General features: G+C 31.8%; 1 protein-coding gene across 1 annotated transcript; it reads right to left on the bottom strand.

Annotated features, from left to right (window-relative positions):
• Nucleotides 1-2,549: 2,549 nt before the first annotated feature.
• On the bottom strand, nucleotides 2,550-4,296 carry LOC134688232 (fucolectin-1-like). Its single transcript, XM_063548731.1, has 3 exons — nucleotides 4,083-4,296; nucleotides 3,354-3,575; nucleotides 2,550-2,790 (listed from the first exon to the last, which is right to left on the bottom strand). Exons 1-3 carry the CDS (start codon nucleotides 4,270-4,272, stop codon nucleotides 2,573-2,575), a joined length of 630 nt encoding a protein of 209 aa, XP_063404801.1. The 5' UTR covers nucleotides 4,273-4,296; the 3' UTR covers nucleotides 2,550-2,572.
• Between the last annotated feature and the right edge of the window lie 14,704 nt (nucleotides 4,297-19,000).

The raw sequence follows: 19,000 nt of genomic DNA, 5'->3' as shown, positions 1-19,000 counted from the left end.
GAGTTAAACATGTTACCTGGATTCACCCCTCCCATTTCTATGACAACGTTAAATATAACATTAAAATGACAACAATACATGACAGGTCTATATTACAAATAAATGGGAGAACATATAAGACAGAGAAACACGAATAATAAATAACAAAAGGTACCAGATTAATAATTTAAGACGTGCTGTTCGTCCACACAAGACTAACCAGTGACGCTCAGATGAAAAAAGTACGAACGCCAAAACAAGTACAAAGTTGAAGAGCACTGAGGACCAAAAGTTTCAAACATGTGTGACCAATACGGCTATGGTTTTAAGCACATAAAATACACAGCCGTATGTGTAATTTAGATCTCAGACAGGGCATATACTGTGACATTACCGGCTTAGAGTTTATATCAAGCCCTTAGCCGGGAATGTCACAGTATAAACCCTGTCTGAGATCTAAATTACACATACATTACGGATGACCACTGTCTTAATGGTTTTTTTCCCAGTGCAGGTACGCCTATTTGTAAATCATTCATGATGCAGCATGTATATTCATTACATCATGTTTATTGTTACTTAATATTTTGAGTAATCCATTTAAATGCACCTCTTTTATCTTCACAAATGTGTTATCCGTTAGGAAAATGTTTTGAATCAAGTTGTTAGATTTCATATTTTATGTTTGTAAGTGTGTGTGGCTTTGATTTTTACAACACACATATCGAAAAACCCAACCTGATATGTTCGGCATACGTGAAGGATGTTGTAATTTGCTGTAAAAAAATTGTATCTTGAATGTAATAATTTATAATAACACTTTTAACATTCAATTTAAGTATTTAAAGTGTAAATTGCGTGATTTTGTATTGAAAATGTATAATGGACTGATGTACGTCATTATTTTTCCTCTGTGAGCATCTGACATTCCTTAGTGTTCTGTATAGCTATTGACTACGTCATATAGTAACCGGTGTTAGGATGACGTTTTTGAGGTTCTAATTGGGGATAAAAAAAGTCCCGGCAGTTTCCTGAATATATATTGACATCTCTATGTTGTTATCCAATCACAAACCTCGACACATTTGTGAGACTGATATAACATTTATTAATTACAATGAAAATTACAGTAATAAATAATATCAAATTGTTGTAGTAATTTTTACATCTTGAATATCAAAAATGTGGTCATTTTAATAAATTTCCTGTTTACCAAACTTTGAATTTTTCGAAAAACTAAGGATTTTCTTATCCATACACAGATTACCTTAGCCGTATTTGGCACAACTGTTTGGAATTTTGGATCCTCAATGCTCTTCAACTTTGTTGTTTGGCTTTATATAACTATTTTGATATGAGCGTCAGTGATGAGTCTTTTGTAGACGAAACGCGCGTCTGGGGTACTAAATTATAACACTGGTACCTTTGATAACTAATTACAGCAATGCGAATTCACACTTAGCAAAACAGTTGTAAATGATAGATATGACCCAATTTTAACTAACGAAAACACCTTTACGTGACGAATACATTAAATGCAATATCAATGTTAAATGTAGACAATAGAGACATAAACACCTGAAATACTAGTAATTGGATAATCAGTTGTTCAAAAATTAACGAATTGACTGCACCAGAAGAGCATGTTGACATTTTTGGGTCTCCTTAGTCATTATCAACCTTAAAATGTTGGAAATACAAAACTTATACAAACGTTGAAGAGAAGATACAATAAAAAAGACATTTATCCAGACAATGATACTGCAGACTTTACAGAATATGACAAGTTAAAAATTGTTCAGGTCTAGTCAAGGACTAAATCCATTGGATGTTGGATGTGTACCGATTGATTTTTATTTAAGTTTAAGATGCATTAAGTTTTAAGTGGCTTTGAACTAGCTGTCAGTAACTGTGAGTACTCTCAGATCTGTACTTAGTGTCTTTTTGTTAATTGGATATACAAGTTCCCTGTCATGTCCACTCTATGTAGTATTTCTATTTGTACCCATCTGATGTGTTAAGCCTTTTTCAACTGGTTTGTATTATTCGTTCTTATCTTGTATTGTTACGCCACTGTCCAAGATTAGGGTAGGGAATGGATCCCTCTAACATGTTTAACCAAGCTACTTTATTTATGTATGTGCCTATCCTTAGTAAAAAGCCTATTATTCAGTGGCTGTCGTTTGTTTATGTGTTAAATATATGTTTTTCGTTTATTTTGCACATACATTCGGCCGTCAGTGTTTTCGTTTGAATTGTTTTACATTTTCATTTCGGAGCTTTGTATAACTGACGATGACGATGCAGTTGGCATTGCTCATTGTTGAAGGCCGTACGGTGACCTATATTTGTTCATTTCTGTGTCATTTGGTCTCTTGCGAAGAGATGTTAATTTGGCAACCTACCACATCTTCTTTTTTTATAGTCAGGGTATTAACATAAATTCAACAGAGTTAACTATAGATTTGAAATTGAAATTTCCAAAATCGGCAAAACTAATTGCTTAATTAAGACATTTGTTCAAAAGGATTCTGACTCAGGCAAAGACAAGGGGTTAATGAAACAATAAATGTCAGCAATAATATTTAATATTCTAGAATTTTTGACGATACGCAAATACTTTGAGTTCTGCTAACTGCATTATAGAATTTTTCCTGTTTATAGACAGTTTTACATAGCGTCCAACCATTGCAGCTTTACAGTCCAAGTTAAAATGTCCCCCTGTGCTTGCTGGACCTTTATAGTGAGTGCACAAAGACATGTTGTCCAGAGAAGGACCTACAGTTACGTCCATATTCTTCAGATTAGAGCCTAAAAGTACATGCATTCTAAAGTTAGGTATAATAATGATATTGGTACCAATTTTACTGGACTGTTTCTCATTGAAACAATTACTATTTACAGTCAAAAATGGTATTACGAATGGATAATAGAAATATTTTATTTCCTGGAAATATAGTCCGTTCCGGAAAAAAACCATACTTTATCTTTAAAACTGTGGCTGCAATGCTGTATTTGTATTAACACCCATTTACGTTTTTGGTCAGCGCGTTGTAGTTAGTTTTCGACTGACTAGTTTATATAATCTTCTGGTATCTTTCACCTCTCTCTGAAAACTGACTTAAGAAATTATGAGATTGTACATATATGATAATGAACACTAAAAATAAAATCAATACATCTGTCATAATGCCAAAGACGTTATTAACTTTTTTAATGTCTAACAGTTTTGTGTAAGTATTAATCTATAGTAGGTTGGTACAAGAAGTTTCTAAATACACTTTTGATGAAATGTTGATATGATCTTTGTTACCATTTTAACGTCTACAAAAGAATTGAATGCTTTGGTTTAATTTCACAAAGTTTGAACTTACCACAACAGTTTGTTCGGCTATACACTACAATCTGTTTAACTTTATACAGTTTGCCTAGATCTACCAACCAATACGGATTTTCTTCGGTTTGAGTGTGAGAAAAAGTCCCTGTATTACCATCAACGGCCAATTCAGCAGGATAATATTTCCCCTGATATAATGAACTTTGTTTAACTGATTTCCCTTCTGCAACTTCCTGAAGAGTTTTTACAAATTCTAGATCTGCAAAATGTAATACAAACTTTTGATTAATATAATGGTAAAAATGATATGACATTAATGTTCATGTATTTTAAAAAAACAAAGATAAATTAAGGAATGTTGTTGAAAAAACCTACACTTCTTTGAAGTAAACTATAAAAAGACTGAAAATCATAAATTCTCTGTATCTATAATATGATCTTAACTTGAGAAACCAATAAAAATAAGTCCATGTAACAACCGATAAGACAACGTTCAACTTGGTGTTTCATTTACGTAATTATTTTATCGATATCCTACGTGAAGAAATTATAAATTCTAAAGCTTATTGCAAACCAATTTGACCTTAAAACAAATGTTTGAAGAAACCTCAGTAACACAATGGTTAATTGTTTAAAAGCATTCAAAGTCTGATGAATGCCTATTAAAAAACCCAGTCATATCATATCAACATTTAGATACTAATGTTCAACAAATTCATAAGTTAGATCACGTTAAGGGATATGTTTTATGTACATACAAATATACCTTTAATGCCTTTATTGTCTTTCCTCTGTTGAAGCAAAGTCAAAATTTGTTCAAGCTGCGTAGCCATCTTTTGTTCCAAATTTTTAACATCCTTTGAAACGCTCTTACAAAGATCAGTTTCGCCTTCTTTATCAGAAACTATGATTTGATAAGCGGATGACAAACCAAATAGAAGACAAAGAAGATACATTGTTGTTCTACTACGTCCAATGAAATGTATTATGCAACTGGATATGTAAGCAGGGATATTTGGAAATATATTTTACTTTACAATCGATTTATGTTGTAATGTTATATCTTTTATTGTATTTTAAGCATGCAAATATGGTATTAACCTTTAATTTGTGCTATCAACAAACGTTTGCATACCATAGCATTTCCGCGTTTTGGCAAATTAGGAATAGATATGCCAAAGAATCTGTTTTTTTTGCTCACTATTTTTTTTATATTCAAAATGTGTCACAATCTTTCAAATATGTAGTTACCAAATAGTGATGAAGCTGGCATACTGCATGCATGTAGGTTATAAATATACACATTGGCAACTAAACAGCATGCATTGTGTAACAATCCTAGCTAAAGCTGACGTGGAAAAGCATCACAAAAATAACGATACCACTGTAGTTTTTAAGGTTTAATCCAAAAAAAAAAATACATTAGAAAATGCTTGTATCACAACAAGAATATGACAAGTTGTTATCTTTTTGTTTAATGTGTTTGAGTGTTCGATTTGATTAGGGATTTTCAGATTTGAATTTTACTCGGAGTTAGTTTTATTTTGGCGATTTTACTTATTATTTTGTCTTATTGACAAAGTTGTATAGGGAGCTGGATAGGTTCACACTGTATTATCATAATGTAACAGAAACAGGGTTTTGAATCCCATTGACGGTACAACAGATGTTTACGGACCAAAATTAAATAAAAACAACAATCACGTCAGACCAAGGATATTTGATAACATTTTAACGTTACATCATGCGCATGTCGACAATTAATTTCTTATTAGTGATGCCAGAGGCCAACATATTTGAAAGTCTTACACCTGGTTCAAACGTAGAAGATGTGATATAATCATAGGTACAACGAATAACGCCCCACCAGAACACATTTAAAGTGCCATTCCAGCACAGCAATATGTTATCTGATGGAGACCAAATATCGTAAATTTGTCACATATTTATCAAGAGATACAGCACAAACACACGCATTCATAATAGAAAAACGTGCAAAAATAAAATTATAAAAGTCGACGTAACGTACAAACCGAAGCATTATTTCATTCATGAAAAATAAAATTATAATCTATAAATCAAAGTTTGAATGTTTTTCCGTTAAACAAAGCACCATATATTAAGGAAAAACTGATTATAAAATGTGTTTGAATTATACAATGTGCAAACTTAAACTGCCGTAAAGCTTTGCTACCTGAAATAATTTGAAACTGTGTTCATCTATGTGAAGTTTTATGAGGTTTGCTTATAAATTGAAGGATATATATTACAATAGAGATTACTTTTATCTCAATAATGGTTTAACTATAAAAGTGGATCTAAAAAAATATATATCAACAGAGATAATATTCAATTATGTTCTCTATAAATACATAATGTGCAAATTTCATGTCTAATTTAATCAATCCTGTTGTAATGAGATGAAGTAAAAAAGATAAATAACCACATGTTTTCATCATCATCACAACTATTCAGCATGAGTCAAAAACAAGTGTGTTCAGAATTAAAATTGGATGTTGCTTTACATAACAGTTGATATTTAAATCTACTTGTGATTGACATCACCCCTTTTCCTCTCCCTGGTTTTCAAATCAGACTGTTTCTGTTTCTCTCCTTGCTTGATATCAAACATTGCATTTAAGGTCAAGTATAAAGCTGTCAATTCATCATTTTGTATTTTTCATTCTGATGATTTATTATTATCTATGGGTACTAAGTATCATTTGAAAAGTTGTACCGAGAATTAACTATTCAGCAAATAGCAAAGTATCCAAAGGCTTATATGCAGACCTCGACAAAACCACATCATCAAAGACGATCGAAAATACCAAAAAAAATCTACAAAAATTGGTACACACGGAAATTAATGAATCTACAGTATATTAGAAAATTAAACAAAACTGTACAATGAGAAAACAAATATTTTTCAAATGAGTAGTTGATGGTCCTGGGTCTTATCACCCAAAAGTGCACCAGATAAATATTATATCTTTCCGGTAATCGTTGAGCTTCCTTATCATATCTTCAATTCTGGAGTCCATTCATTAATCTAAGGTTTCAATTCAAAATACGTGAATCAAATAATGCCAATATATAAATAAAGTTCACGTTTTAAGCAAACCTATGGTCGTTATATTAAAATTTCATGAAATGGAACAAAAGAGATAATAGATTATTTCTATTAATGCTTCCACTGCTGTTTATTGTAATCTAATTTCCGTCTCAGAATAATCATGTCAAAGTTAAGACAATGGACTTAAGGAGCTTTAGACATACTGGGTTACTTGGTGAAATGCTTGTACTTGAATGTAATGAAATATTATTTAGATATCAATATAACTGAAAGTGTAATTGATTTATTTCTTTCTCTGAATAATTCAAAACTTAGAACGAATCAAGGCTTTATATTCATAGTATGAATACAAGTTATTGCAGAACAATTTGCAATAAAACAGTTTAAATGAAATGTTTACGGAACTCTTGACGTGAAACGGACTTTAAGGAGGATCAAAGAGTTGCCAGTACTAAAGTAAAATATTCAGGTATATTGTTTTGTTTAGAGTTGCCAATTGTTAATTTACATAAGACCAAACAATGAGTTTTATTATAGCATATAGAATGTACCAATTGACATACCATTGCAAGAGTTTTCTGATGTTTCTCCTGTTCAGTTAAGGATGTACTTAAGTGAGGTGTTAGCATTTGAGTCAAATGTTCGAACTCCTTGGTGTTTATCCCTACAATACATGGTAAAATATTTTGCCCCATAACCATGATAACACCCATATTTTTTTCATACAAGATTTAAAATTCATCATAGGTCATTTACCAAAATTATAGCAGATTGTTGATTTTCTTTCTTTCGATTTGAGACCCAAATAATACCAATGCAAATGTGAGGTAAAAGTCCGAGTCGAAAAGGAGCCCCATGACCTACAGATATCTTTAGCTCATTTTGATTCTCGACCAATGCGTTTCCGGTTTATAGTTTCAATAGTAGATTATTGATTTATTTAATTTCACCTAAGTACATCCTTGAGTAACAATCCATAAAGAACTTATAACAACTAAATTTTTTCTTATCCCCGTTCTAATGGGAAACAGTTGGAAACAACTGCATTTTAAATCCATCATCTCACAACAGTTAGCAGATCTTACTCATCATGTGCCATACATTGTACTCCTTCAGTATACACATGGAAAAAAGTATTGCAACACCTTGATTTTTTAAAACTTGAAAAATCAGCCTCTTTTTTTAATGAAATATAATAAAATATGTGTATATTATTATTGAAACATAGTTTATGATAACATTGTCATTGAAACGAACAAAAAATGTTTGAAAAAAAATAATTTATATAACCACAATTTGAATACCAGAATGGAGTGTTTTTTGTACAAAAAAATGCATTTTACAACTTTTACTGTAGTCGAACTTTACAATGTCAGACATTTCAAAATTAATCCTTAGATGACTGTTCATATCATGGTTGATCGTTATACGACAAAGAATTAATACTTTGTGCGCAGCCTCCATTTAAAACGGATAACCGCATCTAAATCTTCAGATTCCTGCCATAAATCGACTAATTTGTTGATAAGGTAGCAGCAACCATTTCTGATGAAGGGCATTGTTTATTTCATGATGTGTTTAAACTGGGGTGTCCTTTCGCTCACTTTCCGCCCAATAGTGTCTCAAATATGCTCGATATGGTTGAAATCCGGGCTACGATCGTGCCAAGAAAGATGAACCGAATTCCATTTGAACATTGGATCTTCCTCCACGATGTTAATTTCCAACTTTGGCGAGCTCTGCACTACATTGGATACGGAAAACTGTGTGTCTGTTCGTTACCAAAGTCTCCGAAATGGTCTTATCGCACGATAAACAGTAGCGATGAGTCGATCTCGAACAGTTCTTGTTAAAAAGCTCCTGTATGGCCACCACTCTCTTTTTAGGTTTCTCTTGTATGCTATGGGTTTCCTTCTGACCAACCTTCATTATGCTTGATTTTCCTTAGCAAATGGTATAGGGGGTATTCATTATCTCGGAATGTCTTTCACATGGTTTATTGCTTGATTTATTCTCAAAACGACTTATAGTGAAATAGTGATGACAAACAATACGTGCAGTTTTAACAGCGACATCACTGCTTCCCTTATGCTGATAATATGCCATATTGCTGCAGTTAAGTGTTGTCAATGACCCATTATAAGGTGTCAATCACATAACTTTAAAAATTTGGTTATTTAAAGGGTTGAAAACAATGAGGATAACAACAACTGTTTTGCTGTTTATGGGTACAGTAGCTGCATGTGCAGATAAAAAAATATCGAGTCGATATTTATTGATTAAACTCATGTGATACTTAAATAATGTTTAACTAGTTCTATTTTAACAAATTATATCCCAAAAAAATGAAAAGTGTTTTTTTAATTTCAATTTCAATTTGGTGTTGCAATTCTTTTTTCCATGTGTTTATATACGTTGTTTGTAATTTTTTGAAACAACTCAATACATGTAACAAATACAATTATTTCAGTCAAAGGACTTTAAATAATTATTTGGAGAAAAAAAATCCCAGAAAAAAAAGATCATGTGTTCATAGATAAGAACCAAATTCATAAATAAAAATTTAAAACTGCTTTACCCCACCACATTCGGTATTTGTCTGTCACAGGTCCGAAGGCTTTAATTCAGCAAATGATTGTCGTTTGTTACAATGTATTATATTTGTTTTTCGTTCATCAGTTTAAAATCAATGAGGCAGTAAATTTTGTTGTTTGAATTGTTTTATTTTTATCATTTCGGGGCCTTTTGTAGTTGACTATGCGTATTTCTATTATTGAAGGTCGTACGGTAGGCATTATGTCAACTTTCATGTCATCTAGTCATTTGTGGAGAGTTGTCTTATTTGAAAATTGTAGAGACATATTTCTCATCAATTGTAAATATATACTATCCCTCAGAAGTGTTGTCACACAAATAGTCTACCTTTCTTTTGGAATATAATACTGTTATTGGTATCTAACATCAAGATGTAATTTATTGAAGAAATTTCTTAACCACAAATTACCACTGGTAGATGCTAAATAAACATCATTGATTTTTCAAATACATGCTTTGACTTCTAAAGAAATTAACAATCTGATCTAAAAGGGTCAACAGAAAAAAAAACCTATCTAAAGCTAGTAACCAATTATGTTTTATTAGTTATCTTATCATATAAAAGGTTATTGAGGATTTATGAGACACTTCTTTGAAATTAGTACGCCAGACGCGCTTTTCGTCTACATATGACTCATCAGTGACGCTCATATCAAAATATTTATAAAGTCAAACAAGTAAAAAGTTGAAGAGCATTGATCATCCAAAATTCGCAAAAGACTCGTAAGTGACGCGCAGATGAAAATAGTTACATAGCCAAATACGTACAAAGGTAGATTGGTGGTGTCTTGATGGAGGTAGGAGTCGACGAGATAGCCATTGTTCAGTTGTTATTATTGATTTTTATATCTCCTGTTTGTATCATGTAACAGATGATAGCAGTTGACTTCATTGAAAAGGATACAACTGTATATGAATTGCATTCGAACACTTCGTTTAACTAATTTGTTAAGCGGATTTGCTCCAATACCAAGGGCATCAAATAGAAAATGAAAAAAAGTGTGAAAAACATAAGTTTTAGAAGTAACCTGATTTAGTGCCATGTATCCAAAGCTGTATTGGTAATGGGTTTGGAGGTTATTATTTATCATTTAAAAGAGTGATAGTAAAAAAAGACTGTTTTGTAATTCAATGATTTCTGCAGCACGAATTCCGACCAATAAGTATTTAAACAATTCAAATATAAAATGTTGTTTATATTAATTACTTGGTATACATGTAGTTGAATGTCTTTTGATACCAAATCAACTACATCAAGTAAATTCTAAAGACGACAGTACGTAGCTACGGTTTCATCAAATTGTAGATAGATTAAAACTTAAAACGGTTGGTTAATCAGTAAATAGCATTTACGGTTTCAATGTAACTGCACAATATGTGCAGTTTAAAAAAATTAACGTCTGTTCAGTGAAGCTCGTGCCAAAAATATGTAATTGAAAAATCGAACATTCAATAAGGACAATAAAGAGATCATAAAAAAATATCTAAATCAGTAAACGTACATTTGTATTAAGTTCTGTGCTAATATTTTTAGCACTACCACTACAACTTTAAAAGGATCATACTTTTCATCCGGATTTACTGGAAATAATATTAATCATAAGTTGCTGCTTTGTAGATATACATGATACCTTAGCATTTTTCATAGCTTGTTTAAAAGAAAATTTACATTGATATAGTTACGTTTAAGTTATATTTCTAGGTAAACCCAACAACAAACGATGGAGGTTACACAAAGGATAGCTATTACATTTTTCTGAATCAATAGGACAAGCTCAATAGTGTTCCTGGTCTAGTCAAACCTTTAATATGAATACAACAGAGATATAAACAAAGATCTATAATCAGCACGAAAGTTTCTTACAAAGACCAAAACTGTAGAAGAAAAACACATTTCTAAATAAGTTTCCGTGTGAAGGCAAGTTTGTTAAAATACATAAAAAATATTATTATTTAGTACTTTATTATTTGTAATAATGCGCAAACACTTTTAATTCTGCCAACTGCATAATACCATTGCCAATAACGGACAGTTTGACAAATCGCCCAACCATCGTTTCTTCGCATTCTAAAATCAAATGTTCTCCTGTTTTTGCAGGACCTTTATAGTGGGCGCATAAAGACATGTTGTTGAGGGAAGGTCCTACAGTAACGTCCATGTCATGAAGATACCAACCTAGAAATACATTCATATTGATAAAAGTTATAAAGTTGGAAGATTGAACTAGAATGCAGTTAATTGTATTTTTTGTCTTCAAATAATTCTCTCTTAAATAATATTTTCTCATACATAAAAATAATGGTGATTGTAAAAATAAAGAAGAACGAAAGATATCAGAGGGACAGTCAAAGTCATAGTTTGTCACTTACAGCAGCTTAACACACAATGAGAAATAGAGATCTAGCTCTTACCGTACGTAAAATTCTGTATTTCTTATAGATAAAAATTTGTAGTTTGTTTATAAAATTTTGAACTCAGCTTAACACAGAAATTTTGAGAGTGTCGACGAAATCTCATCAGGTGCCAAACGTTTTTTAGCTACACAAATTACTCTGAATCAGTGTATGATATTGTTGAACTTCCGTTGAATATAGTCAATTTTTAACAATTTTTTTGTAATTTTTATTTTTCAGTTTTTATTGCTTATAATCTTCAATATTAGTATAGATTGATGACCAAAAAGTTAAAATGACCCCTTGAGGAGGTATTGCCCTTGATATTGATTCCTAAATTTTGTATTTGTTTGTAAATTTTGACAAAATATTTTCCTCTTAACTACTGGGCCAAGTTCATTAAAGATTGAGACAATTGTAAGCAACAAGCATGTTCAGTAAAGAAAGATCTACAAACACATCACTATCACTAAGACACTTTTTTACGTGAATTCATGTGTGTCCTTTGTTTATTAAGCACGCAGACTAAGAGCCTCTAATTTTACCACAAGAACTTACCACAACACTGCGTACGGCTATACACTTCAATCCGTACAACTATGAACAGTCTTCCTAGATCTACCCACCAAGACGGATTTCTTTCGCCATTGGTGTGAGAAAAAGTACCAGTATTTCCATCAAGGGCCAAACTAGCAGGAAACTGTTTACCAATATGAAATGAACTTTGCTTTGCAACTTTTCCCTTTGCTGCTTCATATAAAGGCCCAATGATTTCTGTATAATGAATTGATTTGACAGATGTTAAACAAAAATATTAATTCCAATATTTTAAAAACATAAAAGTTTAGTCGTTTTTTGATAATTAATTATGATCTTTAATTGGATGATACATCAAGCATTATATGATTTGACAATTTAATGTTACCTACTGCCAATATATTGATAATATTATGTCCGATAATTCAAACGTGAAAGTCACTTTCAATTTTGCGAATGATAAATTTAAAAAAAGGTTGCAATGTTTTTGATGTCAATGAATATACCAGACAACATTAGTAAACACATGTTATATCCATATATAAGACAAGAGAAAAATCTTGAAGAAATGGCTTGAACCCCAAAGAAAGCGTAAACAGGGCAGGGAGATCCAACATCAGATGTCATAAATAACTTTTATATTTAAACAATTATCAAATTAACGAAAATTAATAAAAACCTTTTGAAAGCAACATATTAAAGAAAGCGGAGATATTCCAAAGTTTCTATTTCTTATCATAATTTCCTCGATGTATTACTGAAGCTCATAATAAGGCTATAATTTAGAGTTTGAAGTTACTATTTCCAGCCAATCTAACTCCATCTACGGATTATATAGTTCTTATCTATACATGAACACATAATTTTACCATACTCATATGATTGATGTACATATCAACATACCCTTACTGCATTTACTGTCTATAGTGTGTAGAAATGTCGTCTCAATTTTCTCGAATTTTGTATTCATCTTTCTTTCCAAACTTTTAATATCATTTGTAACGGTCTTATAAAGATTCTCATCTGACTCTATAATTTGATGAGCAGAAGACAAACAAATAAGAAGATAAAAAATATACATATTTGTTCTACTACGTTCAATGAAATGTTCTACACAACGTGGTATTGAGAACAGGGAACACGTATAACTTTCAATCGATTTATTGTTGTAATTAGATACCTCATACACGCAAATATAGTATTAACATTATTCTATTTCAATTAAATTTGTATGATGTAGCATTTTCCCGTATTTTTCAAAAAAGTAATCAATTTGCAAAATAATCCGTTTCCTCAAGTTGTGAAAAGAAATGTAGAAACTACCATGTGCTATATATAGTAATAATTCCGCCTACTTATGGCTATAACGCAAACACTGTAGTACAACACTATGTAAAGCTGACGCAAAATAACATTTCTCATTAATCGAAATTAAAAAAAGTGACGTTTAATCCTGTCCAGAACTATAGAAAAAAGTCACATAACATTTCATTGCATATAAGAAAATAACAATTACTGGAAGATAACCGATCAACCAAACCCCCCCCCCCCCCCCTTATTCAACCTGTGTACATACTTAATCAACCATGTAACCTCAAGTTTCCAAACTAATCTATACAAACCCCAAATGAAAGAATAATGTGTTTTTAAATACCCAAGATATAAATATGTATGACCCAGAAATATTTTACAGCAATAACATGTAGGAGCAATAACCTACCACTGTCAAATTCAATGGAATATTGTTTCCGACCTATTATTGTGTTACGTACAACGATTTGGTGGTATTACACTTAAACTAAATCACTAGTATATTAAATGTATTCTTAAGGTTGGCTGTTATCTGTAAAAAAATGATCGTGTTAGGTCATTTGCCATTTTATGGAGGCTTTCTTTTTTTAATTTCCCTTGGGGTTCAATATTCTTGTTCACACAGTTTTAAAATTTGTTTTAAACAATGTTGAACCAGAGTTGATTTGTGTCATACTCAGTCATTTTGTAAGTTACAAAAGCTCGATTATTTGCATTGACTTTGCTGTAAGGTTTCCAAACTGTTTTTCTAAAGATTATACAAATAAAAAGGTATGTTTGACAGTTTCTTTACTATAAACTTTGGTAGATGGTTGTCTTATTGGCTATCATTAAATATCTACTGTTCCAAATTAATATGTAATGTGTTTAAGGAATAAGATTATACTTTTTGAAATTTATGGAAAGAGCACATTTTTACTGGCTTTTATGAACATACATTAAAAATATACATTTCTTAGTTTTATTAAATGCTAATTTCATTTTATAATTTGTTAACCTTAATGTATACTTTTTCAATAAAATATGATTCCAGTCAACGATGAGTCGCATTGGATTTTTTTCTGAGTATCGTCTTTGAGTAAACAAATAATTGCTTATCTACAAAGTATAATAACAATTGTAACACACCCATCCCTCCTCTTTCAGCTTTTCAATACTGTTTTTTATGTCTTATCTTACAAATTTCTGCCTGTCTCTAACTCCAACATATATAACTCAAGTCACGGCTTCGGGATTTATAAATTTTCGCGAGTCTTTAAATACAATAAACAAAGAATGACGTTCATCTGAAGGTGATAACTATAAACGATTTTATGACAGTCAAATACCAGAGATCATAAATAGATCGAATTGTTCACGCTGCACCATTACCGATGTATCTGATGTACATCTATACTATTATTGATTTAGAACATTAATATATTTGTTGCATCATGTATGCTTCCGACATAGTTTATCGTGCTGATTTGGGCATCTTATATCAGGGTTCAATTTAGAACACTATTATTTCATCATGTTTATTATTTTGTTTTCAATTCTAACTTACTTTTCTTTTCTAAAGATTTAAATTGCTTTTTCAATATACGATAACATAAAGACCCTTTTTTCAAATGTTGATTACCGACAGAAACCGTGATATCTCTTAAATATATTAATACGCGTATATTATTCTTTTTAAAACATGTATTATCTCTTATAATTTGCCGTTTGTGTTCGACATTTGAAAAACTTATGTTGATCATATTTCATGAAAATTTTGTTATTTTTTATTGCATGCTGTAGTAACTCTGTAAATCAAGAGTGTTGATTTCATGAATGATTGTTTCATTACTATTCTTGTAGACATAACTTGATCCTAATAAAATTAACGGTACCATTGTTCTTGCACCAGATGCGCATTTCGACAATACATGTCTATTCAGTGATGCTCGTGGCCAAAATATTTGAAATCCAAAGCTTATATAAAAGATGAAGAGCTATATAATCTTAAAGGTCCAAAAAGTATAGCCAAATCCGTGAAAGGAATCAGAGCTTTGCACGAGGGAGATACATTCCTTAATTTATAATAATTTCTATCATTTTGTAACAGCCTTCGTTTAAGCATATACAATTACTGTACTATCCTCTTTCACCATAACATATTTACTTCGCTTATATTCTGTAATGTGTTTAAAACATCATCTATCATCTTCATATAGTCCTCAGTATTGACTATTTCTGTTTGTATTATTATATCAAAAGTTAATAAATAAAGGGCTCTTTTTGATAGCTAACACAAATAACAAAGACGAGATGTAAGCAACATTTAATTAGTTTGTAAATATCCACAAACTTACATCAAGCTCACTAAAAAGGATATATCCCTCTCAAGATGATCGAAAGTAAACTCATATTCGATAACAAAAACGTTGTAAAGAAAACTCACAACTACGTTAGGACTTTTCTCAAATGAATGGTTTGGATAGGTATAATCGCAAGTTAAATATACTCGTAAATAGAAAAGTTGTTTCGGAATATTTTTATTACAAGACTTATGTTTCTCTTAAAAATAAATTGAGAGGAAATGAGAAGGAGCTAAGATGATTGACTTTACCTATGAAGAAAAAGACGTAATCTAACCTACTATAAACCAGGTTAGGGGAGGGTTGGGATCCCGCTAACATGTTTAACCCCGCCACATTATTTATGTATGTGCCTGTCCCAAGTCAGGAGCCTGTAATTCAGTGGTTGTCATTTGTTTATGTGTTACATATTTGTTTTTCGTTCATTTTTTTATATATAAATAAGACCGCTTGTTTTCCTGTTTGAATAGTTTTACATTGTCTTATCGGGGTCTTTTATAGCTGACTATGCGGTGGGGCTTTGCTCATTGATGAAAGCCGTACGTTGATCTATAGTTGTTTATGTCTGTGTCTTTTTGGTCTCTTGTGGACAGTTGTCTCATTGGCAATCATAACTTGTTTGGCTTTATAAATATTTTGATATGAGCGTCACTGATGAGTCTTATGTAGACGAAACGTGAGTCTCGCGTACTAAATTATAATCCTGGTACCTTTGATAACTATTTACACCACTGGGTCGATGCCACTGCTGGTGGACGTTTCGACCCCGAGGGTATCACCAGCCCAGTAGTCAACACTTTGGTGTTGACATGAATATCATAAATGTGGTCATTTTATAAATTCCTGTTTACAAAACTTTGAATTTACCGAAAAACTAAAGATGTTCTTATCCCAGGCATAGAATACTTTAGCCGTATTTGGCACAACTTATTGGACTTTTGGATCCTCAATGCTCTTCAACTTTTTACTTGTTTGGCTTTATAAATATTTTGATATGAGCGTCACTGATGAGTCTTATGTAGACGAAACGCGCGTCTGGCGTACTAAATTATAGTCCTGGTACCTTTGATAACTATTTACACCACTGGGTCGATGCCACTGCTAGTGGACGTTTCGTCCCCGAGGGTATCACCAGCCCAGTAGTCAACACTTCGGTGTTGACATGAATATCAGTAATGTGGTCATTTTATAAATTCCTGTTTACAAAACTTTGAATTTACCGAAAAACTAAGGATAATCTTATCCCAGGCATAGATTACCTTAGCCGTATATGGTACAACTTTTTGGACTTTTGGATCCTCAATGCTCTTCAACTTTTTACTTGTTTGGCTTTATAAATATTTTGATATGAGCGTCACTGATGAGTCTTATGTAGACGAAACGTGAGTCTGGCGTACTGAATTATAATCCTGGTAAGTTCGATAACTATACCACATCTTCTTTTTTTATAGTAAAAGTACCAACATGCTAAAAAAAACAGAAATACAAACTTGACATGTTATGAATATATTAGAATATCATACCAAATATATGTTTTATAGGTCTAAAATCCCCGAAATAACAGAAAATTGTTTCTTGCTTCGCTTTCATATCATCTCCCTTCAAAATTATTTCAAAAGTCCGATTCGGTCATTTTAAGATATTTGAGATGCGTGATTATGTAGTTGAAGTTTCCATCTAAATTCTAAGTCAATTCATTTGAAAATACGATAGTTCAAATAAAATCATTTCTTATACTAATTATACCAGCGATTTGCAACACAGAGCATGCTCAAAATGCTTACAAACCAAGTGTTTCCAATCACTCCTTCTGAAAGTCTGTTACAAGTCAGAAGTTACTCAGTTGTTTTTAACTTCTTCCGTTTATTGATAGAGCTTGATTTTTTTTTAGTTTTTATGGACGTTTCCTTTTCGATTTTTTTCTTATGAATCCAGTATTTTTAATTCACTTTTTTACATGATGTTCACCAATCTCTGAGAAAAATAAAATGTTATGAGACAAAAAAAGAATGGAAAAGGGAAGACATTCATTGAAGCGCGGTATAATATGATGTACTGAAAAGAGAAACGTAATAAACTATAAGTGATTTGCATGAAGTTAATTATTCTAAAGATTCTTGGCAAACCTCAATAGACCACTTTCGAGTTCATCCGTCACCGGAAAAAAAACTCGTCAATTATACGCGCTTTTATCACCGTCATTTGTGCGTTAAGGGGCATCGTCACTTCCCGTCCAATGTTGAGCGAGTGGTTGGAAAACTATAATTCTATATTGGACGAATTATTCGGCAAATTGAATTCTCAAAATTGACATTCAACACTGCTGGAATTAGGGAATTGTCAGTAAGTACCTACAGAGCAACTATTATTTCTAGTTTATCCTGCACAAAGAAGATCACTAAGACGCTTGATGAACGTAAATAGTGCAGGGATACAGGCGACCCCATCTATCTGGTAAATGACGTCATAAAGGCGTGCATAATTGACGAGTTTTTGCCGGTGACGGATGAACTCGAAAGTGGTCTATTGAATTAAAGTTACAAAGGAAAACTAGAAAATAATACCGTAACTATATATCCTCGCGTCATTATCGAAAAATGATCTTTGGCATTTGAAGTTTGCTAGAGACATATTTGCAAGTATACGAGGATGACTCTATTTATAATATTTAATGTCAGGACAAAAGTGTTGACTCTTAGACTGTCGATTTGCTTGGATGCAAATACATTCACCAGCTGTGACATCGTTCTTGTAGTGGCATTTTTTTTTATATATATATATATACAAGTCTTTCATTTCGATTTTCAAGTTTGATTGAATGCAGCTTTTAGATTATCCGCCATTTCATATTTAAACATTTATGGTCTATTAAATCAGCAATTCATTGCATGTGAACCCAGAATCAAATAACGTATTCAGATTAAAAGAGGGACAGCAAACTCATAGATCAAAAATCTGACAACGCCATGGCTAAAAAAGGAAAAAAAGACAAACAGAAAAACAATGACAATGTATTGTAACAGACAACTGATGTTGTAGGTTGCACTTTGTAAATACAGCTGTTTCTGAAAACCCTCCTCTTTTGGGGAGAAATTGAATATTCATAGAAAATTAATTTTATTTATATACTGGTTCCTAGTTATGCTCATTGTGTTCCATATCGCAGAGACAGAACTTGGGAATGTTACCAGTAAATAAACACGTGCATATTGTTTACATTGAAATCTGTGGTAACCTTTCATTCGAGGTAGGGGTAGTTAAGAAAATTAGTGTAAGTTTAAACTTTGAGAAGTTCAGAGCTTATAAACGTTGAAAATATGCCGCACAGCCCTATATTTTGACCTTTGAAAAAATTGTGGTGCAAAATAAACTTTCAATTCTAGGATAAGATTTTTTTCAAAACTTCATAATAAAAGTAGTACATTTTTAGCC

The sequence above is a fragment of the Mytilus trossulus genome, chromosome 10 (assembly GCF_036588685.1).
Source record: "Mytilus trossulus isolate FHL-02 chromosome 10, PNRI_Mtr1.1.1.hap1, whole genome shotgun sequence".
NCBI lineage: Eukaryota > Metazoa > Mollusca > Bivalvia > Mytilida > Mytilidae > Mytilus > Mytilus trossulus.
The sequence above is the reverse complement of the archived record's forward strand: the minus strand, read 5'-3'. Positions and strand labels throughout refer to the sequence as shown.